The 24,471-nt window shown below is 40.0% G+C and overlaps 1 protein-coding gene across 1 annotated transcript in view; it reads left to right on the forward strand.

The window, feature by feature from the left end:
* AGO1 (protein argonaute-2) overlaps nucleotides 1–24,471 on the forward strand; it is a 327,978-nt gene that overhangs the window by 76,841 nt on the left and 226,666 nt on the right. Inside the window, exons 5-7 of the mRNA XM_067155023.2 lie at nucleotides 19,470–19,601; nucleotides 19,777–19,951; nucleotides 20,992–21,214. Of these exons, the coding sequence (XP_067011124.1) occupies nucleotides 19,470–19,601; nucleotides 19,777–19,951; nucleotides 20,992–21,214 (530 nt within the window). The remainder of the gene's footprint in view (nucleotides 1–19,469; nucleotides 19,602–19,776; nucleotides 19,952–20,991; nucleotides 21,215–24,471) is intronic.

The raw sequence follows: 24,471 nt of genomic DNA on the forward strand, positions 1-24,471 counted from the left end.
TACTGCGCTTGCGCAAAGCTCGCAATCCGGAGCTCTTAGCTAGCGCGGTGTAGATCTACTGTATAGTTGACTGTATTCCGAGACGTCAGTACTGTATAGTTGACTGTATTCCGAGACGTCAGTAACAAACATTCATTTTTTTCAATTTCTTTTAAACATACGGTAATTAGGTTAATATTTCTTCCCAGTTATTGATGATTTTACATTACATTGCTGACGAGTTTATAAAATAAAACTTTAATAGCATTGGATAATAATTATCTTGACTGCTTGGATAAAAGTTTTCATCCCATGCCCGGACACTTATGACGTAGTAGTAAGATAAGAGTCTAGCGATGACAACTGAGACATCGTAAATAATTCGGCTGAATAATTCCGTGGAAATCTGCGTTATCGTCTTGGATTTCACTTCGTGCGCAATAACACAGGAGCCGGCCCCATGGTGTAGGGGTAGCGTGCTTGCCTCTTACACGGAGGCCTCGGGTTCAATTCACGGCCGGGTCAGGGAATTTTACCTGTATCTGAGGGCTGGTTCGAGGTCCATTCAACCTACCTAGCCGGTATTTCCTGGCGACGTTGCCGATAAGCGATAACTTACAGCTTTACATAAAATCAGCTTCATGGTCCGTATCGCACTTCAATAGATTCACAATGAAGTATTTATTTATTTTCCACCTAGTCGATACAATGATTGCCTAAGGCAATTTTTATTGGTCAAAAGTGGTACATGTTTCGTATATTATCAACATCTTCAGCCACATAACACAGTTTAGATGAAAAATATAAAATTGACAAAGTAATGCTTTAGAGGAAGTGTCCTCTAAAGCATTACTTTGTCAATTTTATATTTTATATTTTTCATCTAAACTGTGTTATGTGGCTGAAGATGTTGATAATATACGAAACATGTACCACTTTTGACCAATAAAAATTGCCTTAGGCAATCATTGTATCGACTAGGTGGAAAATAAATAAATACTTCATTGTGAAACTTACAGCTTTACGTATTTCAAATGGGAACTCATAATATGTAGGTGGTGAATAAATAGTACACTGTCTCGCGACCACGTTGTCAAACTGCCGATAGCCTACCGGTAAGCATAATATGTAGGTGGTGAATAAATAGTACACTGTCTCGCGACCACGTTGTCAAACTGCCGATAGCCTACCGGTAAGCATAATATGTAGGTGGTGAATAAATAGTACACTGTCTCGCGACCACGTTGTCAAACTGCCGATAGCCTACCGGTAAGCATAATATGTAGGTGGTGAATAAATAGTACACTGTCTCGCGACCACGTTGTCAAACTGCCGATAGCCTACCGGTAAGCATAATATGTAGGTGGTGAATAAATAGTACACTGTCTCGCGACCACGTTGTCAAACTGCCGATAGTCTACCGGTAAGCCATGCGTCGTACATATACCGGTATTATTTATTTATACGTTGTGCAACATGTCGCAAACGCGACTGTGTTGCCAAATTGCCCATAAACCGTACACGTATTTAAATTGCGCATTCATGTGCAACTTACGTTGCAGTTCCATTTACCTTTTAACCAGATTAGTGAACAAAATTTGGACGTGCGACGATTATGTAATTAAAGGTTTAAAGTCCGATTTTTGTATTGAAAATAAAGGATGCGACGATTACGCGGTGGCGACGATTATGCCGTGAAATACGGTAACTATAAATCAATATCTTAATATTACAGGGGAGAAAGGGTAAGGTTGCACCCTTAGGGTACGTCCTTACACGGAGAGGACTATAGACATGTGCTAGTTACATAATATTAATACATATTTGAGTCACTGGTTGCTCCAAATTAAAACGTAAATACTGTAAAACTGTTTATTTAACAATCTTCATTGTTGTCAGCAAAATTGCATCAATTACATTGGAGTTTAAATGTGTAACTTGATTCGCGTAACGCCGTGCGCAAGCGGTGTATGAATTAACATGGAATCACATACGAGCACTTGATTCCGCACGACGTTACAAACCCGTATGGCACTCCACGGCGACCGAGTTATAAGCACCGGAGTTACATGATTATGAACGAGCAGTAGAACACTACTTCAAAACACTCGTATGTCGTGTTCGTTATAACACTAAAACAGTTCAATTTTGCGGGTCTTCTTTTCTTCACGGGGCCTCTAAATAATAGTTTCTAATTAGCGTCGACCTCTAAGATCTTTTGCTACCATGTTTTTCCTTCATTCCCACCTAGACATATCTGCTCCCTTCACAAAGCTGAAGGTTGTTCTTATTGGGTCTTCTGGGATTTTTTCTCTCTCTTCACCTGGTAGTCCTGGAGTGGAGAGTTTGATTCTACCCAGAGCCTCACATTTGAAAAGTATGTGTTCACCTGATTCCTCTGCTTCATTGCATTTCCTACATATATTTCCTCTTATTACTCCAATTCTCTGTAGGTGGTTTTTTTCAGATGGCAGTGTCCTGTCAACAGTCCTACTACCCATCTTATATTTTCTCTGCTGAGTTTCAACAGTTCTTTAGTATGCTTCTTGTTTGATCCTTTTATCAGTTCCTTTGCAAGACTGCATCCTGGAGTATTTTTCCAGTTCTCCATTTGTTTCTTTTGTACTCATTTTCTTATGTAGTGTTGGGCTTGTTCATAGGAAATCCTGCATACAAGTTCTGGGCTTACAAAATATGTTGTTGCCCCTTTTCTGGCCAGTTTATCTGCCTTTTCATTTCCTTCTATACCTGCATGCCTTGGTACCCATATTATTTTGACAATGTACTCTGAGAGCTTCAGGAGAAGTGAATGGCAATACCAGACAATTCTGGATGTTATCCGGACTGCTCCTAGTGCCTTAATGGCCGCTTGGCTGTCCGTAAAAATGAAAACGTTCTTATTCCTATAGTTAATTTTGCAGTTAGTGTTTACCTGTCTGATATTATTGTTAATGCCCTGAGGGGGATAAATTGAGATTTTATCATTGTCATTTTTTAAGTGGAATTTCTCACCCTGCTACTCATACCTGCCACCCGGATGATGAAAATTTCTGGGGAGATCTCTGTTCCGTCACCGCTGATAAAATAAACTGCTAAAGTTGCCAGGCTGGAGAGCGGACGTGGTGTTTAATGAATCACCTGTGCTTCGAATCCCTTTACTTTATATGTAGATGATTGATTATTGGACACGGCGCCTTGTGCCCCGGGAACATTGCTTGTGAATCCAGCAGTGTAACACTATTTTTTTTTTAAACCATCATCCTTATGCTTGCAGCATGAAGCTACTGAACCGACTTACTCTTCACTGTGGTGTCAGTCTCTCTTCCAACCAACTACACGCCGGCGTTCAAGAAAATCTCCAGCTAGCTATGCCATACAACTCAGGGATTATCCTCTTTCAAACTAAAATGTTGTATTTTCTTTTTTAACGTGAATCCGACTGAGATACGCACCTCTAATATTTCCATCATGTTTGCCTGACTAACAGGTCAATAATTCAAAATACGACCAATCTTAAATTCCATTATTTCCATATGAAATTAACTTAAATTATTCTTATAACCTATAAATAATATTAATAAGTTAAATTCTTAAATACTAATTTTATTCAAAAATTATTTTTGTATTAATAAGTTGTTATTTAAATGATTCTTATGTACATGTAGGTATCTCATCAAAAAAAAAAAAATATTGACTTGAAGATATCACTCTAATTATTGGTTTACATTTCATTCACATTATTAGTATTTTTTTAACATCCACGGTCTCGTCTACTCTGATAATCAATTGTGAAGTGGAATTGTATTATTTCAGGAAGCTCTCCTGACCTGACATGGATTACCTCCTACATCTCCTCAGTCTCATATATAAAAAAAATTAAAATGTTCAGTCCACTAAACTACCATAAAAATAATTCTATGATTCCTTCTGGCTACTTCAAAATTAACGAACTGTTATATTAAGAATGAACTAACATGAAATTATCTGGGAATAGAACTCTCAAGTTCTCCTTAAATATCAAATTCTAACTTGTTATTAAGTTTTATCAAGACTTTGAATGATTACATAATATTATGTTCTACATATGTACGTAATTATTAAAAGGTTTGTTCGGCCATGTATTTAAAGAATGCTTCTTTTTGGTGTGTCATCCTAACATTATTTCATTTTTGTGACTGTATCATTAATAACGTAGATGCAGTAAGCAATGTTTCACATGTGTAGCTTTCAATTGCTACCTAGGCTGATATACCAATGAACATAAAAAAAAATATATATATATATATATATATATAGATATACCTATATATGTTTGATCATACTTGGACATATACAAAATATTCCCTAAGAAATATGTAATAATTGTTCAATAAAATCTCAACAAGTTTATGTCTAGGTCAAATAAAGGTCGAAATGCTTTATAAATCCAATCACTGAGTGCTAATGGTCAAGGGCTACCGTTGATGAAACTTCCACACTCGCAAATAGCAATAACATAACAGTATGAAGACACTACCGTCAATGATTTACTGTTCCCACTTAAGTCATTTTAAATATTGAGTAACATGTGAAATTTTCTTAGAAAATGCCGTCATTATGCTCTACTATAGGTTATCTAGGGTTATTTTTGAGGATCGTACGTTATTACCAATCTGCAAGTACACTAACCAAATGTCAATAACTCAAATAATAAGACAAGCCATATTACATATCGCTATATGCGTCAAATATATCCTGATCCATAGCTGCTTGAAAGAAACGGACATCAATTCCTTATTCGTCGTCGTATTAATCATAATTCCACGCCTAATATCTCAATGCATATATTATTTATAACATTGACAAGTCTTACCTCAATATTCCGGACGTATATGAGCTCACCGTAAATATAAACATCATTAATTCTTTTCAAAGTACCGCTCAATTCACTATATTCAATATCTCATCAGAATTCACATTATATGGATCAACAACTATCATTTATATCGACGCATACTTCTCTCATTAAAGTATGAAGATATTAGGCCTATCAATTTACATTAGGTAAAAGTTGACGTCGTATCCGCACGTTAACCTATAATTCAGTATACTATATATTCTCGTTTGAAATATCTCATTTCACATTATGTACGGCAATATTCTTTGAAAGAAAACTAACATTGCGAGCAAAGCACATCATTTGCGAGTGTTATCTTTCCTACACATGGGAGTGTTTATTAGTTTTGGAAGATTACCTAAATCCATCAGCTAAACATCAACATTGGTACATTCGCGCTGAAACTCGATATTGAGATCACCTCTCGAAGATATATCGACCTAGCTCTCGTACAATCACCATCGACAACTTGATATCACCATCTAACTACAATTTAAGAAAAGAAATTTGTGAAACTTAACTTAATCCATCTGCGTTTCTGGACTGGGATGGCTGCTTCCTGGCTCTCCTAGGACGTTCATCTCCGGGTTATCGTTGCATCATGACCGGGCTGCGGCCACGATCCTCGGGTCCGTAGGAATGGTTGGCGGGTTACCGTCAGACTCTCGTCCCATCTTCAGTCTAGCCGGTCATCTCGTAGCTCTCGAAGACGTGCATAAAACACATATTTGAAGGCATCATTAGCTTCCTTAAACTATACTTATGTTGAGCAGAGTAGGTTATGTGACAAACGTCAATATTATAATTTGAATGGTCTTAAGAGGTATCTTAAGTGTTGCTGTGTCTTCATTAGATACATTAATTGATCGATTTTCGCTTTGATACTCTAGTTTACTCGGAACCTGCGCTCCACTATTTACTTTGTTTATTCCCTTTTTTTTGTTTGTTTTTTTTTTTGATACTCTGCTTGGGATTTCCGTTACGACTACGAAAAATATATTCTTCTGTTCTAGTTGCCTATCAATTCATACGTAAATCTCTTCCTGGTCACTTCATGCGATGTTCACCCGTTCTTATTGTTGTTTCTTCCAATTAAAAGTCACTGCATTCATTTAAATCACGGCCATTTGGATTCCACATGTCTGCACTTTCTTCCAAGATATTCATGGCCTATTTAATTCTGCACGTCTGTATATTACAAGTCGTATTTTCTGCCGCATGATTTCCGACACTTTATCGCTATTCACGGCAAAACGACGATTTTAATATCGCGATTCTCAATGACCAGGGCAATGAAATGGTACACTACTGTATGTGATTCGTACCTGCAACCCTACCGATTTACCCAGAAACTTTCCGTTTTTTAACTGGTCTTCCGATTTTCCAATTTATGTTTAGTTCTTCCTATTTTTGACCAATATAACCTCAGTACGGTCAATACTCTTCCCCTAGGATAAATTATGTGCTTGTGTAATTTACGCAACCTCATTTTCAAGTGTGTTTATTTGGCAAGTATATCATCCGTCGTTTTTGTGTTTCGTGTTTCCCACTCACTACAGCATCGTATGTGCTTTAAAGCTGGGAATTCGGGACGGTATTTGTGCTATAATGAGGGGGGGCTAGCGCGTGCTAGTGACTCTGTTAATCGGGATGAAAGGTTTAGTTTCTTGTTCGCGCGCCGTTAACATTGTTTCTGTGAGTAGTTTCGTTGGAGTAGTAGGCCACTTGATTTTTCTTATGGTTCTATGCTTTTCACCCTGTCAAAGTCGTATGTTAATAATGTCTGAGAAATATTGATCTGTTTTGTATGTGGTAGTTTAGCGTATTACAGTGCACTTGTGTTCATTCCTAGTTCATAATTTGAATGAGTTGAATGCATTTCAGAGAGCTGTGTCGGTGGCAGTTTCTGGTATTTTCTCTTCACATAATGGCCACAAAACATAACAGACGTCTCCAAGTGTTGAGAGATGCCTATAAAATTGAATTTCCGCTCGTGTTACAGTCTAAGAAAGGAAACTATTATGCATTTTCCATGTTTGTTACATTTCCTCGAAACCATTTTTATGTTTTCTTAGTTAAAATTTTAAATTTAATGGTCAATTTGCGTTGTAACTGTAGGCCTTTTTTTTTCCCATCGAGACCCTGGCGCATTATACGCAATAAAATCCATGAATTAAAAAAATCTTCCTATTTTTGATTTCTAAAAGTTGGCAGGTATGGTGATTATATGATAGTGCAATGCAACGATAATGCCATTGAACCATGCTCCTTTTGCATGTTTCTCATATGTTATGTTTACTACTCATACAAGTTTTGTTGACCTCAGTTCGAGGAAAAACCTGTGTATATCCCTTGATAGGCCACAGAGCGCAGCACTCTGCGTGGTGTGTATTGACGATCTTTTGCCGTACTAGACTACTGTTTTCATCTTTTGACGCATATCTTTGCCTTCCTCACTCGTGATTTTTTTTTTTACAATGGAGGCTAGACGATGTGAAATCGCCTTCCTTTCCTTTAGGTGGATTTTTACCTTATTTAAACGTGGGTTTACCACCATTCATGCCATAATTAATGTCTTGATTTAACAGGTATGTGCTTTCTGTTGTCTCTTTATTATTACTACGTTTGCATTACCTTTTTACTATCCCTGATGGGCCGGTCGATGTGCATCTTCTATTTCGGTTCGTGTAAATGGCGTGTGTGACTGTGAGAGGTTAATATTATGATTACTGCTAATTTGGGAATTTGGTCTCGAATCCATCACGTTTTTGGTGCACTTGTTCGGGTGCATTTGTTTTGTTTGTACCTGGCCGCCTTCGAAGCAACGACTTTCGTGTCGACAAAGTTTTATTTGAAGTCGTACGAAACTCAAGCTTAACGTGATTTGGTGCACGATCCTGTCTGTTTTGCCCGATTATACAAAATACGTATAATCTTATATTGTGCTCCCATAGTGCACGTTATTAGTTCAATATGCGAGATCTGGAACTGTGTTAAGGTGAGTCATGTGGCGTGTATTTGTACCTCATGTGAATGTTATGAGTGAATGCTGGTGTCTGAAGCAAGTAAAAGATGGGCTATCGATTGGTTCATTCATGTTTTATTTCGGTTTCATTTCGATTTTGTTTGGGTACCTCATTTCCTTATCTTGGTACAGATTTGTCATTTACTTGGCCATGTGTTGGTTGGGGCTCGGCCTAACCGCCGGTCGGCCATGTTGGTATTCTTATTTTTCGTATCTCTGCGCATGCCTGTTTTATTTTTGCTGGACCAAAGATGCTGTACTCAGCGCCTTTGGCTGGTTCATTCCTCTACTCCTTGCGTCTTATGTTGATCTCTGTGGTGACGTGGGTTAAAATGTTTTTGTAGTAGGAGGCTTCTATTATTGTCGTGCGAATGGAGAATGGAAAGATATGCGCTGTGAATAATTTAATCTGAAGTTTAAAAAAATAAAAAAATATATATTGGCTGTACTACCGTGCGCACGGCAAATTTAATTGAAATATTAATGGTAATGAGGTCATTACTGTATCAGTGAGCTGATAACGAAATATTTGGTGTGTGTTATAATTATTTATGTTGAGCTCACCCCACGACCTCGGCAGAAACGCTTGTGAAGGTATGTTTATGTCTTGTTTTTTCTTTTCTCTGTTATGCGATTGGCTTCTTTTTTCCATGTTTGGATTCTATTATTAATTTACTAATAAACCTTGTCCTTATGTTTATTCTACGTTTCATTTATAGTAGTGTTCTATAATCGTCTTCGTTGGTTAATAACGAGGCCCATCTTGAGCTCAGGGCCGTTTTCTGCCTTCCCTAATCGCGGTCCGCACCTCATTCTCCCGTTACGTTTGTTTCATTTTCGTCATATGCTATCCGTAAGGGAGGGGTTTGGCACAAATGGTAGCAGAGGCGTACTCGATTAGGGTATCTCTTCTGAAAAGAAGGAAATTCAGACGAGATAGAGCTGGAGATGGAGATTATGTACGTATTAGTCTAGTGCAAATTCCCATGCCTTAAGTTCATGAAGCCAATATATATATATATAATTTAATTCTAACCTTCTGTGTTTGTTTGTCATTATATGTGTGTGTTGTTTAATATCTCTGAGAAATAATCTGCATCATGGAAAACCCCAAAGATTTAGAGTTGAGTAAAGATAGCGAGGTATTCGCGGCAGATATGTCTAATCTTGAGAATGATAAGAGAGATCGTAGTGGTAGAATTAATGAAATGCCTGCTTCTGGTAGTAACAGTGATAGATGTACTGATGATAGGCATCCCATTGCATATGGTAATTGCGCCCTCGGCGAAAATCGTGTTGACCCTTTTTCTCCAAATTCCAGATTCACTAGCGATTATAAGGTTAATGTTAACCCTGTGTTCAAGGTTGTACGTAAGTGGAAATTAAACTTCTCGGGGGAAGGGAACGGCTTCAGTGTAGTCGAGTTTTTGGAACGGGTGGAAGATATCGCTCAGTGTAGCTCAATACCCCTTGACTTGTTTATCCCTGTTATTCCTGGAATGCTGGAAGGCCCGGCGTTGCGATGGTTCCGATTAATTAAAAGTAACATCCAGTCGTGGGAGGAGTTTGCTGCTCGAATAAAACAGCGCTTTGGATTGTCCGACATGGACTATTGTTTGAGGCAGGAAACTTTTAGAAGGACGCAAGGGATAGGGGAAAGCATTGATGATTATGCTACTGGAATTCTCACCTTGTTTAATCGGATGTGCGTGAAGGTACCTGAGTCCGAGGTTTTCGATCAGTTTTACCGGAATTTAGCCCCTGATTATAAATTGCATATCAAGCGTTCTGAGGTCGAGTGTGTAGAGGACATCATAAACCTTGGTCGCGAGTTTGAGTCTGCCGTAAATCAAAATAAACTGTATCGCCCACCTCCTACCCCATCTGATTGTTCTTTCCCCGATGTTGCTTGCCGTGCGCCCGCCAAATCAGTCTCCTTCGCTACTGCACCTTCTGCATTCCCCCCTTTTAGTACCCCAAATCGTAGACCCGACTTTGCATCTGCCCCTCAGCGTTGTGTAAATTTTATCCAACCTTCCAACCCACCCAGTGCAAGTGTGCCCACAGTGAGAAATTGTTGGAATTGTGGGAAAATGGGGCACGTATCTAAAAATTGTTGGTCAAGGTGTCCCGCTAAATGCTCTAAGTGTGGTCTTGCTGGTGTTACACTGCGCGTATGCCCTCGGTGCAACTCCCAGCAGGGAAACTAGAGGCGCGCCGGCGTGGTGGCCCGTCGTTGGCGCCTGATGATGGTGTGAATAAGAGGATCTGGGGCCTTCCATCATCTACACCCTGGGCCAAAATTCTTATAGGATCGCGCATATTTTATGCTCTGTTGGACACCGGTTCGTGTGTTTCGTTTGTCAATCAATCCTTGGTGTCTTCCGTCAATTTAGCGTATCTGCAAGGTTGTGAAAGCTTAGGAAAGTTCATGTCTGCTGACGGTCGTGAGGTATGTCCGGTGGGTCGAGTCATATGTCACATTAAAATTCATGGTTTGTCCTGGGATTGGACTTTCAATGTCGTTCCCGACCTGTCGGTACCGATGATTCTTGGAACTGATTTCATGCTAGCTACTGGCCTGTCTCTTGACTTTATCACTCGAACCTTTGCCTTCCGTTTTAAATCGGGCGTTAGCTACCCCTTTGAAGCCCCATTCCAACGTGCCTCTGTGTGTACCCTAACTCAATGCCAACTTCCCAATGCCTCATGTGACCTTTCTGACAATCAAAATCTTATGTTAAATGCGCTGTTGGAAGAGTTTTGTGATGTTCTAAGTGTCGAGCTAGGATGTGCTAAAGATTTCTCCTACACCATTGAACTGAAAGAAAATACCCCTGTAAGATCTCCTCCGTTCAGTTGCTCGCCCCCTAAGTTACGCGCCATGCGTGAATGTGTGAACGACCTGTTGGAGAAGAAGGTCATCTCCCCCTCCAAGTCGCCCTATAGTAGCCCCGCCTTCCTAGTGCCCAAAAAGGACGGTAAATCTAGATTGGTGATCGACTATCGAAAAATAAATAAGAACGTCGTCTTCGACAGCTTCCCGTTGCCCACTATCGAGAGTGCGTTTCAACATTTCCATGGGGCCAAATATTTCACTGTTTTCGACTTCAATTCTGCTTACTTCCAAATCCCCTTGGACCCCAAAAGCCGCCCCTGCACTGCCTTTGCCACCCCTTTTGGCTTATTTGAGTTCAATAAAGTCCCGATGGGCATCTCTATTGGTGGCCAAGCGCTCAGCCGGGTGATGGATACGATCTTCGGCGATTTAAAATTTTCCTACGTGTTTAATTTTCTGGACGATCTTCTCATTTACTCTGCCACTTTCGACGAGCACCTGGCTCATCTGCGTGAAGTTCTGACTCGCTTGCGAAAGCACGGATTCACAATCAACCCCAAAAAGGTGTCCCTTTGCTCCAAACGTTTGAACTTTCTGGGTCATATCATCTCCGATTCTGGAATCGCTGTTAACCCTGACAGAGTTAAATGTATTAGGGAGTTTCCTCAGCCCAAAAATGTCCGTGGCGTCAGGAGATTTCTCGGTATGGTCGGTTTCTACAGCCGTTTCATCAAGGATTTTTCTCACATTTCGGCCCCCCTTAATTTTTTGAAAAGGAAAAATTGTCGTTTCGTATGGGAGCAAGATCAAACCCGTGCCTTTGAGCTACTGAAGAAAGCTCTTTGTGAAGCCCCGGTCCTCCACAGCCCCGGCTTTTCACGAGACTTTGTTCTGCAGTGCGACTCTAGTGAAATCGCCATTTCTGCCGTGCTTAATCAGTCTGATGAGGATGGGAAGCTAGTCCCCATTGCATACTTTAGCAAACTGTTACGTGGAGCTGAATTGAAGTACTCGATTTACGAGAAGGAATGCCTGGCTGTTGTATTAGGTGTTGAAAAATTCCGCTCATACTTGGAACACCGTCATTTCTTCGTCCATACGGACAACCAAGCCCTGTCGTGGATGAGCGCGAATGTCAAGCGGCTCGGTCGCACGGCTAGATGGATTCTCCGGCTGTCGGCCTATAAATTTACAATTGTGCATGTACGTGGTAAGGAAAATGTCGTGGCCGATTGTCTGACGCGAATGTTTGACGGGGAAATGGAGAGTGAAGCCGAACTGGAGGAAGACCATTGTCAAACTGATAGTATTGAGAGTATCAATATCTTGCAGAATTATCCCTGGTCCTTCACGGACATCTCCGAGCATCAGAAGGATGATTATGAGTGTCAGGAATTGTTAAAAGGAGTCGCTGATGGGTCTGTCCGAGACAAGTCGTTCTGTGTCAAAAGGGGTTTGTTGGTTCATCGTAATTGCAAAAAAGGAAAGGACAAGGTTTATGTCCCGGTTAAATTAAGGCCCATGATGTTGCATTATTACCACGATTCCTACCTAGGCGCTCACCTTGGCCAGTACAAAACCTTGCACCGCGTTTCTCGTGATTTCTTTTGGCCCAACCTCAAAAAGGACGTACTTGAGTATGTAAGGAGCTGCGATGTGTGTCAGCGGTCTAAACCTGCTCAATCATCCCTAACCGGTTTCCACTCTGCCGATGTTGCGACATATCCGGGGGAAAAACTGTTTATCGATTATTTTGGTCCTCTCACAAAATCTAAGAATGGCAACGTCGGAATTCTGTCCGTCGTCGACGCCTTTTCCAAGTTCATATGGTTGTTCCCCGTGCGTAAAATGAATTCGAGCAACGCTGTTCTGCTTTTAACCCGACATGTATTTGGTGTTCATGGTCCCCCGAAAGTCCTAGTGTCTGACAATGGTTCTACTTTCAGATGTCGCCAATTTCGGCATTTGTGTTTCGGATGGGGTGTTAAAGACGTTTTTCTGAGTCCCCACTACCCCAAGCCTTCCCATGTCGAACGTTTCCATAGAAATTTGAAAGCCTGTCTGTCAGCCTTCCACAGCGCGGACCAGCGTAGCTGGGACAATAACCTGTCTTTCTTTGTTTTAGCTTTTAATAATGCACTTCATGAGTCTCATCGCAATTCCCCAGCTGTTCTGTTTCTAGGGAGAAATCTTACTGACCCGCTCCAATTGAAATGGGACATAAACTATCTGTCGGAGGCATCCAGAAACAGGAGCGTGGAGGAGAAATGGAAAGAAGCTTTGGACCAGTTAGTCAGAGCCCGGAACCGAGTGGCTAAAAGATTCGACCAAGGGAGAAAAAGAGTCACTCTTGAAATTGGAGACTTGGTCGTGGTGAAGATGTTTCCAATAAGCTCTGCTGCTGACCAAATTACTGGTAAATTGTGTCTGAAATGGTCTAGCCCCAAAAAAATCGTAAGATTCCTGGGACCAGTTACAGTGGAGTTAATGGATTTAGCCGATAAGAGGGTATCAAAAGCTCACGTGAGTTTGTTGAAGCCCTATCGTCAACGGGCCAGTAATGTTTGATGTTTTTGCCTTGTAGTTTGGTAGCATCGTATACTTGAGTGAACTGTCATACCATTATTTGCATTCTAAAGTCCTTCCTGTTTCAGGGATAACGACGCAAAATGAAATGGTTAGAATGGATGCTGGTATTTTTCGATGAAAATGAACCGAATGAATTTCAAAACCTTGGCATAACGGGAGAGGTTCACCTGTTTGTACCATTCCTCTTTCAAGCCCGGTCTCGAATTTATGAATGAAGTGGATCGTTTAATGCACTAAGGCATAGACTGATTGATTCAGCGTAACCCTTTGTGAGATAATACACACGTCAATATGTAACGAACTGACTTATTTGAATGTTGTTGAAACATATGGTTAAAATCATTTATGTTGTGCTTGTATATAGGCATAATTTAATTTTAAGGTCTTAGTTTAATAAATGCGCGCATTTATTTTAAGGGAAATCTCGTTTAAAACGTGTCTACTTGCTTGATCACCAAGATAAGACACATTTTAAACGTGGGGCTGCTGGATGGTGAACCATGCTCCCTTTTGCATGTTTCTCATATGTTATGTTTACTACTCATACAAGTTTTGTTGACCTCAGTTCGAGGAAAAACCTGTGTATATCCCTTGATAGGCCACAGAGCGCAGCACTCTGCGTGGTGTGTATTGACGATCTTTTGCCGTACTAGACTACTGTTTTCATCTTTTGACGCATATCTTTGCCTTCCTCACTCGTGATTTTTTTTTTTTACAATGGAGGCTAGACGATGTGAAATCGCCTTCCTTTCCTTTAGGTGGATTTTTACCTTATTTAAACGTGGGTTTACCACTATTCATGCCATAATTAATGTCTTGATTTAACAGGTATGTGCTTTCTGTTGTCTCTTTATTATTACTACGTTTGCATTACCTTTTTACTATCCCTGATGGGCCGGTCAATGTGCATCTTCTATTTCGGTTCGTGTAAATGGCGTGTGTGACTGTGAGAGGTTAATATTATGATTACTGCTAATTTGGGAATTTGGTCTCGAATCCATCACGTTTTTGGTGCACTTGTTCGGGTGCATTTGTTTTGTTTGTACCTGGCCGCCTTCGAAGCAACGACTTTCGTGTCGACAAAGTTTTATTTGAAGTCGTACGAAACTCAAGCTTAAGGTGATTTGGTGCACGATCCTGCCTGTTTTGCCCGATTATACAAAATACGTATAATCTTATATTGTGCTCCCATAGTGCACGTTATTAGTTCAATATGCGAGATCTGGAACTGTGTTAAGGTGAGTCATGTGGCGTGTATTTGTACCTCATGTGAATGTTATGAGTGAATGCTGGTGTCTGAAGCAAGTAAAAGATGGGCTATCGATTGGTTCATTCATGTTTTATTTCGGTTTCATTTCGATTTTGTTTGGGTACCTCATTTCCTTATCTTGGTACAGATTTGTCATTTACTTGGCCATGTGTTGGTTGGGGCTCGGCCTAACCGCCGGTCGGCCATGTTGGTATTCTTATTTTTCGTATCTCTGCGCATGCCTGTTTTATTTTTGCTGGACCAAAGATGCTGTACTCAGCGCCTTTGGCTGGTTCATTCCTTTACTCCTTGCGTCTTATGTTGATCTCTGTGGTGACGTGGGTTAAAATGTTTTTGTAGTAGGAGGCTTCCATTATTGTCGTGCGAATGGAGAATGGAAAGATATGCGCTGTGAATAATTTAATCTGAAGTTTAAAAAAATAAAAAAATATATATTGGCTGTACTACCGTGCGCACGGCAAATTTAATTGAAATATTAATGGTAATGAGGTCATTACTGTATCAGTGAGCTGATAACGAAATATTTTGTGTGTGTTATAATTATTTATGTTGAGCTCACCCCACGACCTCGGCAGAAACGCTTGTGAAGGTATGTTTATGTCTTGTTTTTTCTTTTCTCTGTTATGCGATTGGCTTCTTTTTTCCATGTTTGGATTCTATTATTAATTTACTAATAAACCTTGTCCTTATGTTTATTCTACGTTTCATTTATAGTAGTGTTCTATAATCGTCCTCGTTGGTTAATAACGAGGCCCATCTTGAGCTCAGGGCCGTTTTCTGCCTTCCCTAATCGCGGTCCGCACCTCATTCTCCCGTTACGTTTGTTTCATTTTCGTCATATGCTATCCGTAAGGGAGGGGTTTGGCACACCATGAAACTTTATGTACCGATCTTCGGACTGGGAAAGTAGAATGCAGCAGGTATGCCAGGAAATACTGTGCTCTGTCTGCATCTTTGTATCTCTCAGTAGTAATCTCTACAACTTATGTTTTCCATTATTTTTTTAATGACTTATTAAATTTAATTTGTTTTAGCATTCTGGATACCATTTAAAGATAAAAATTTCATTGTTCCGTATTGAAATTATTGATGTTAAAAATTAAATAATTGAAAAGGAGGTTCAACCTATTCAATACTTAAAAGAAAGAAATGCAGTAATCACATTCCTATTTAAATGGGACCGGTTTCGACCTTATTCCAGGTCATCATCAGCCGTAAAAACATGTACAATGTTTATGAATATTGGAGGTCAGTTTCACACTCTGATAGGCACAAAGACACGACACCACATTCTGTCATGCACAAAGTCACAACACTATCAACTAATATACGAAGATCAAAAATAACTTGAAGTCGCAGACGAATAGATTTGTAGTAGAAAGCCGCCAGCTCCTGGTGATCAGCGCGGCACATTCAAGGTCATGCTGGCGGCTTTCTACTACAAATCTATTCGTCTGCGACTTCAAGTTATTTTTGATCTTCGTATATTAGTTCATAGTGTTGTGACTTTGTGCATGACAGAATGTGGTGTCGTGTCTTTGTGCCTATTAGAGTGTGAAACTGACCTCCAATATTCATAAACATTGTACATATTTTTACGGCTGATGATGACCTGGACTAAGGTCGAAACCGGTCCCATTTAAATAGGAATGTGATTACTGCATTTCTTTCTTTTAAGTATTGAATAGGTTGAACCTCCTTTTCAATTATTTAATTTTTAACATTCTGGATACCATCGTGATTAAATTGTGGGTTCCAGGAGCTTCCGTGTAAGTTTTGAATATTAAGTGTGCCGATTATTTAATTTTTTCAAGCATAGCCCTGTGATGAAATTCCATTTGTTGATGTTAATATGATTTGTGATTAGTCTTTCTGAGGGCTAATAGTATCTAGGCGAATAATGCTTGAGTTGGGACGTGTGTTTCATTTTTGAAGTACTTTCTATGGTTATCAAAGTTGTTGACAGAATTTGGAACTCTGAAACTGCCATTAAATTATCTTTGAATTTGGAATAATAAAAAAATTTCTCGATAAATTTTCACATTAGCTGATAATGATAGCAGGTGTTCAAATTTGAGTAGGTTGGTCTTCCAAACAAAGCGTCTCTTCATCTGCGAGTCCGAAGATGACTGTACAGCCCAATGCAGGAGTCGCATAATGATAGGCATTCCCAGGAGGGGCAGCTTGAGGTTTTCCATTTTTCTTCACTTTTTTTTCTTTTCTTAGTAGACTTGCTGTTCATTAGTGGTTTTCTTTAAAATGCAGCATACCGTAGTGCACTTAGGCCCTCCAGGATGAACGATTGAGAGCTGTTATATCCCAGTGATCAGTATCATTGCTGTACATTCTCTTGGTAGTTGTGATCACATCCTTAAATAGCTTTCTCTGACGTCCAACACTGCGTTTACGTACCGAGAGGTAAACGCTTGTTTGGGAATGCGAACTTTGTCTTACGGATTGCGAGATCTGCCTACCTGAATGGCTGTCGTTTAATCGTGGCTTCTATGTGGGAAGTCCGTACCTCTCTAAATTCTATAACTGTACTGAAATAGGAGGGATAAGATTATGCAAGAAATAAAAAAAATCCTAGTAATTCCTTTTGGAGCTTTCTCTTGAAATGACTGTAAGGATCGGTATGGACTAAGTTTTCACCTTCATAATGTTGGCTGGCGGATAGAAGTAATCGTATGCAATTTATAACCAGTAGATTGTGCGTGCAAAGGCCTGGGTTTAATTCCAAACCTCTCTGCATTGGTCGGCAAGGGTTTCAAAGAGAAAGTCCTGCATTAGGCGAGTTGAACATGTCCTTCAATACACCCAGCATTGAAACTGTTCATACTCTATGCCATCTCCCTAAAATCCTTCACAGCCATATTACCTTACTTCATAATTCAAATACCTCTCTTCTTATCACAGTCTTTAACACCAGATCTACTAATAATTCCATACTTGCTTTACCTTCTTCTTCTTCTTCTTCTTGCGTTACGGCCTCTGTAGGACCACGGATAGCTCCTTCACGGATTGCATTTTCTTCTTCTCCTCCCAGAACCTCTTCTTCTCTCCCGCTCTTCTTTCGAGATATTCAGTATCCTCTTCTCTTGTCTACTCCACTGGTGACTCTCAATCCTTTTCCTGTATCTATCCCTATCATTGATCTCTGGCATATTAGTCGGTATGTACTTGCTTTTCCAATTTTCCTTTTCTTCCACCTTGATCCCCAATTCTGACCAATCTTTCCGGAGTTCAACTACCCACTTGGTTCCTGTCTTTCCTCGTGTCCTCGCTGTTGTTTCCCATACTCTTTTCGTCATTCTATCCATATTCATCCTGATTACCTGTCCCGCAAACCGTGCTCTTTTCAGTCTGATTTCTTCTGAGATTGTCCTCATGTTCCGGTATAGTTCTTCCCTGGGTCTCCTCATCCATCTCTCACCTCCTCTCTTAGGGCCTAGTATTTTCCTCAATATTTTTCTCTCTTCTTTCTCTAGTTGTTCCGCACCATTTCTTCCTAGTGCTATTGTCTCAGCAGCATATAATACAGCATTTCTCACCGTTGCCTTGTAATGTCTGATCTTTGCGTCTGTAGATATATTCTTTTTATTGTATATATCTCTGGTCATACAGAAGGCTGATCGCATCTTCTTTATCCTCTCTGTTATTCCCTCATTACTCCTATTCCTTCCTGTTATAAATTCTCCTAGGTACTTGAATTTGTCCACCTTTTGCACGGTGCCTTCCGGTGTTGTCCAATCCTCAGTGGTATTCAATGTCTATATATCTATGATATACCATTCACGTAATTGCCTGCCGGGAGTGGAACCTCCTGGAAAGTATCAGAGGGTTAAGCGCTACTCGCACTTTCAAGGAAGCACAGTGGACGTTTTATGCACCAGTAAGGGTCATCTGTGAACTTGATGCTGCTACTTACAACCATTGTATTGTCATGGATGTTCTGGTAGAAGATTAGTCTGAAATTCTTACCCAATCTGTTTTTCAAATGTTATTAAATTTGATGTACTTACTAAAAGCCTTATGATTGAAAAACCCCTGTATTGCCCAGAAAGAATAACATTACCTGTAGCAATAAACGTTTGCCAAGAAGGGTACAAAATATAAATTAAAAGTGCAAATGTTGTTGTGTCTAATGTGTATAAAGTATGAACATAGATTTATGCTCTTCGTAACTTTTCTGAATTTCCATGTTTCCAGTTTGATATATCCAGCATGTGAAGCTTTTATTGCAACTGAACCCAATTGCACTATAGCTCTGGTGGCAACCATGGATCAGTCCAGTGCCTGACGATTGAGGTGGCATGTGGTCAACGCGACAAATACTTTAGGTCATTATTCTAAATCGGGACTGCTGCCTGTTTATCGGATAGCTCCTGAATTGTAGTAAAAATACCTGAGTTGGTTGAAAATCAAACCTTGTGCCTGCTGGTAAGAGGCAGTTCCTCTACCCTTAGACCGCGGGGCAGGCCAAAGTTTTTATTATTCATGTATTTTGTGATTTGATAGGTTTGATGGGCTGTGGTATGTTCCTTTATTTACAGTGCCAAGTGTGTGATTGAATTATGTGTGGATACCAGCCATCTTATACATAAGTACTTATTCCAGGTCATTGCTGTTTGACATGTTACAAATCGCCTGTTACTGGTTGAGCAGCCGGTGTTATGGTGCTTAATGTGTAGTGCTAAGTGTAGAACTTGCTGAAGAATATTTCAGAAGATAGGTCTCTAGCTAAGGGTCAGTGGAGAGCTACAGAGCAAACCTTCATTCTAGAGAAGGAGAAAGGAGTAGAATTATTTATCCTTATAGATACAGAACTTGCATTTACTGGTACTGGTGACGTATTCTGCTTCGGTTGTTATTTATTATGATCTTATTACAGGTGACACTTCCTGGAGAAGGGAAAGACCGTGTTTTTCGAGTTACCATCAAGTGGGTTGCACAAGTTTCGTTGTTTGCCTTAGAAGAAGCTCTGGAAGGGAGGACACGACAGATCCCCTACGATGCCATCTTGGTAAGATGATTTTCATTAACTTCATTTTTAATGAGGAAGCCAGTGATGCAACATCAATGTTGATAGTTCTGTGATCTATGATTAGTCTTTCTGAGGCTGACTCCTGAAGTGTTGTATTATTATACTACACCTCTGTTTTTATTATAAATTAATGACTTTATTTTTATTCCTTGAGGCATTGGATGTCGTGATGCGGCATCTTCCTTCAATGACATACACTCCTGTGGGACGTTCCTTCTTCTCGTCTCCAGATGGATATTATCACCCACTGGGAGGCGGTCGTGAGGTGTGGTTTGGTTTTCACCAGTCGGTTCGGCCATCCCAGTGGAAGATGATGCTCAACATTGATGGTAATTTGCAATATAAAATCTGTTGATTTGATGCTCAGCTTTTTGGATAATTTGATATTTCTCGCTGGTCTTGTTTTTTGATCCTCAACATAGATTACAGTTTAAGTTCATTTCCACAGCAGTCTTTGACTATAGAGGACATTATTGAAATATGCTAATATCCCAATAATTTAGTCCTTAAAGCTTATATGCCAGAAATGTTCCGACATCACGATTTTCGGTTGTGCTCATATGTCGGAAGTGTCTGATGTAGTATTTACTCAAAGAATAACATGTTTTAAGGGAAGTAGCTAGTTATTCTCAGGCAATTTCTGGAATATAGAGAATATTTGGCCTTCTGAATATTATTTTTAGCCTGGTTTGGGCAGGCAATCTGCACTGTGTTTACAGTTGGCGAAAGATGGTCTGGCACAAAGTGAGTACGCTGTGCAGTGCTGTATTTCAGAAATGTTCTGACATTGTGATTTTTTGTTGTGCTCCAATGTTGGAAGTGTTTGATGTATAGTCTTATTCCAGCTTGAGTTTTGCAAAATAAACTATTTTACCCATAATAATAGACAGCAGTATAGTATACATTTCCAAAAAAATATACTAATAATAGTAGTAGTATACAGGTATAGACCTTGTATTTACCATCCAAATGATTACTAATGGATAAACAGTAGGTGTATGGTGATGGAAAAACAATAGGAGTATGGAAAAGATCTGATGATGGCACATAATATGATATGCTATTCCATTTTGGTTCTAGGTTAAGTTTAATGGCTGATGATGACCAAACTGTTTGGTAGAAACTAGTCTCATTTGTCCATACATGTCTATAATACAGTAGTTTGTAAAACAACTTGGTATTGATTAGGTGGAACTAGAAACCTTGTCATAGTCATCTTAATATCAATATGGAACATGAAATGAATCTGCTTTGATAACTTTTATTATGTTGTAATCTAATGTAGTTGGTAGATGTAAAGATTTTCTTTCCTTTTTCAGTCTGTTTTCTGTTGTTTTTTCATTTCTCATTTTGTGTTGTTTATTGTCAGTGTCTGCTACGGCATTCTACAAGGCCCAGCCTGTCATCGAGTTTATGTGTGAGGTGCTAGACATCCGGGACATTAATGAACAACGCAAGCCTCTCACGGACTCGCAGAGGGTCAAATTTACCAAAGAGATAAAGGGACTAAAGATAGAGATCACTCATTGTGGCACCATGAGGCGAAAATACCGGGTGTGCAATGTTACCAGGAGGCCCGCCCAGATGCAGTCGTAAGTTCCTCCATATTACTACATTTTCATTTCTTTACGTTGTCTGCTCCATTACCTCTTAATATTCTTAATGACACATCCTTCCAAACTGTACTTGGCTCTTTGGGCATCTAAACAGCTTCACATCTTTCATGTGTGCATTGTGTAGTTTATCTTCCTCTCATAACAACCCTCATTATTTCTGTGACAGTTTGTAAGCATTCAAGACCATCTCATATCTATAGGATAAAGAACCACTGCTTCCCATTTTTATTTAATTGTGTCAAGCATCATCAGTCTTAAAAGTAGACCAAAATAGTCTTAAAAAAGTAGTAGATTAAAATAAAACACTCGTGTTCACAAAAACCAGAACACCTTGAAAGACTACAGATAGGAAGTTCATATTCACAGGACAAGTGCATTAGTATGTTCTGGAAAAATGATTAAGGGGCCCGTGACCTTAGATGTTAGGCCCCTTTAAATAATAAGCATCATCATCAGAAATAATTAGCATTTGATCCATGTCGGCCCTCAGGTTCAAGGTCCACATCGATATCTCGGCGTACCACCACCAACTGGTAAAATGTACCTGTGTCTCTAGCTGTCCCTATAAACCAAAGGTAATGGATCAATGTGGCTTGAACGGGTGTGCAGGATGCCTCGCAGACGTTTGCGAGAACCGCACTGTCAAATGTGAGCGTTTAAAAGAGGGCGCATTATTGGCATGTGACGTGATGCATCCATCTGGAAAGTTGCTGCTTGTGTGGGATGAAGTGTGTCGGCAGTGTAATGGATGTGTACAGAATGGTTCACAGAAGGGCGTAGAATACCCAGACCAACCCCCTAGGAGATTGAAACCTCATCCGAATGGCATTGCAGGACAGATCTGCCTCCTCCTCGGCTCTGGCACAACAGTGTAACACATAATACACTATGTCCGTCGCCGTTTTTTACAGTCTGGGATACCAGCGCGTCCACTTCTCCTCCTCCCCTTGACTAGTGTGCATAAACATGCTAGAATGCAATGGTGTATGGAATGACGTTACTGGGAACAGAAATGGCAGCAGATAGTGTTTTTGGATGAATCCAGGTTCTGTTTGAAAATGATGGCCGCATTTTGGTTCGCCTCTTACAGGGGAAGAGGCATCACATGAACTGCATTTGCTCAAGACAAACAGCACCAACTCGAGGCCTTATGGTGTGGGGTGCTATTGGGTACAACCGCAAACTATAGTTCGTGCGTGTCCATGGCACTGTGGCCAGTTTGACCTACGTGAATAATAACCTGCGACCCGTAGCCATACCCTTTCTGCATGCCACCCCAGACGCCATATTTCAGCAGGACAATTCGCAACCAAATGTACTGCTCGAACATGTGCCTTCTTGTTGTCACAGGATGTAAGACAGTTGCCCGGCCCGTCCGATCACCAGACTTGTCGCCAATCAAAAATGTGTGGGATATCATGAAACGATGGGCGCGGCACCGTGACTCAGTACCACCCCCCCCAAAGATGAACTGTGGATCCAGGTGAATGCAGCATGGATGGCTATATCCAAGGATGCCATTCGCGCCTTATATGCGCCAATGCCATCATGCATGGAACAAGTTATCAGTGCCCATGGAGGACCCAGTGCGTCCTAGGCAACAGGACACATGCTGAACCTAGGTGACTGAAATGCAAATCTTTCTGCAGAACGTCCTAATGAACATGTCCTGTGAGTATGAATTTCCTCTGTCTAGTCTTTCATGATGTTTGTTTTTTATTTATGAATATGAGTGTATTTTAATTTGATTCCTCAATTGAAAATTGTGCAGACATGTTTTGCAAGACAGATTTTCAATGTTTTAATGCATACTGTTTTTTCGAAAGTATCTTTGATTGTTAAAGACTGCAGAGCTACAAAAAGCGCTACTGGGCGAGTTGGCCATGCGGTTAGGAGCACACAGCTGTGAGCTTGCATCCGGGAGATATTGGATTCGAACCCCGCTCTCAGCAGACCTGAAGATGGTTTCCCATTGTCATACCAGGCGAATGCTAGCATTTGTACCTTAATTAAGACCACGGCCGCTTCCTTCCTTCTCCTAGCCTTTTTCTCTCCCATCGTCGCCATAAGACCTCTGTGTCGGTGCGACGTTACGCAAATTCCAAAAATAAAACTATTAAAAAACTAAAAGCACTCGCTCTGTTGTTGGGTTACAGCGGAACCATTACAGTGGCCATGGCATGTGACATAACATCAGATGCTTGTAATGAAACATTACATGATTGCTACGTAACATGAGGTATTAAGAACATTATTCAGTCAGTGTGGTTTACACAGCACTTAGAAAATGCATTTTAAGCTGTAGGTCTACTTATAGATGAATGCGAGCTACTTGCATTTCAGTTTAAAACGGTAAGAAACACTAAAACACCAAAGAAGTCAAACTATCTAGTAATTTAGTTTATAATTTTATGTACGTAATGGAAAGACAACCCACACCTCTTTCTGTATTTACACAAACCTTCAACTGTTTGCTCATTTTTGGTTAAGGGTTACCAAGAACTTCATTCCCTAGAACTCATTGTATAGATCAATGAAACAGACTATTGCTTGTACCTGTTATAAGCTCCCGTTTACATTTTCTTTAATCAGGTTATTTTTACTTGTTTTGAGTGCATTTATTTTGTTTGCAGTATTGTGCTATGTTTATACTTTAGTAGGATAATCACTGTACTTTCATTAATACTTTTTTTTTTTTTTTTGCATTGTGAAAATTTGAGAGTTTTATGTTTTCTCCAATTATAGTTCCATTTTTATAAGTTTTGACTTGACAGTGAATCGGATATTAGGTTCTGGTGCCAAATTGTTACGAGTACAAACAGCTGATCCACGACACACAACACGAATGGAAATGTATATACTTGAATATAAGTCCAGACTCAATTATTCTTCGTAGCATCTTGCATAACTCTCGTAAAATTTACAATAACACACCACATATTTAGGATAAGGCTATAAGATAAAAATATATCAATGCTCGGGCAGTTAAACGCAAGAGAATGGTATGGTGGAAGGCCTTCTGGCTATTTCATCCAACACGCAAACTGGGTCCTATGGATTGTTTTGTTTTACAAGATGCTTGAGGCCCCCCCTTCCTCATGACAGCGTGAACCGAAATATTGTGCTCCTTCAACCACTCTATCAACTCATTATTTTTGGCCGCCATTGTTGGTTCTTTGTCAAGAATGCCCGAGTGAGCTGACGACTGCTAAAAGAACTGAGCACAATGCAAC

This window comes from Anabrus simplex, chromosome 10 (genome assembly GCF_040414725.1).
Source record: "Anabrus simplex isolate iqAnaSimp1 chromosome 10, ASM4041472v1, whole genome shotgun sequence".
In the NCBI taxonomy this organism is placed as follows: domain Eukaryota; kingdom Metazoa; phylum Arthropoda; class Insecta; order Orthoptera; family Tettigoniidae; genus Anabrus; species Anabrus simplex.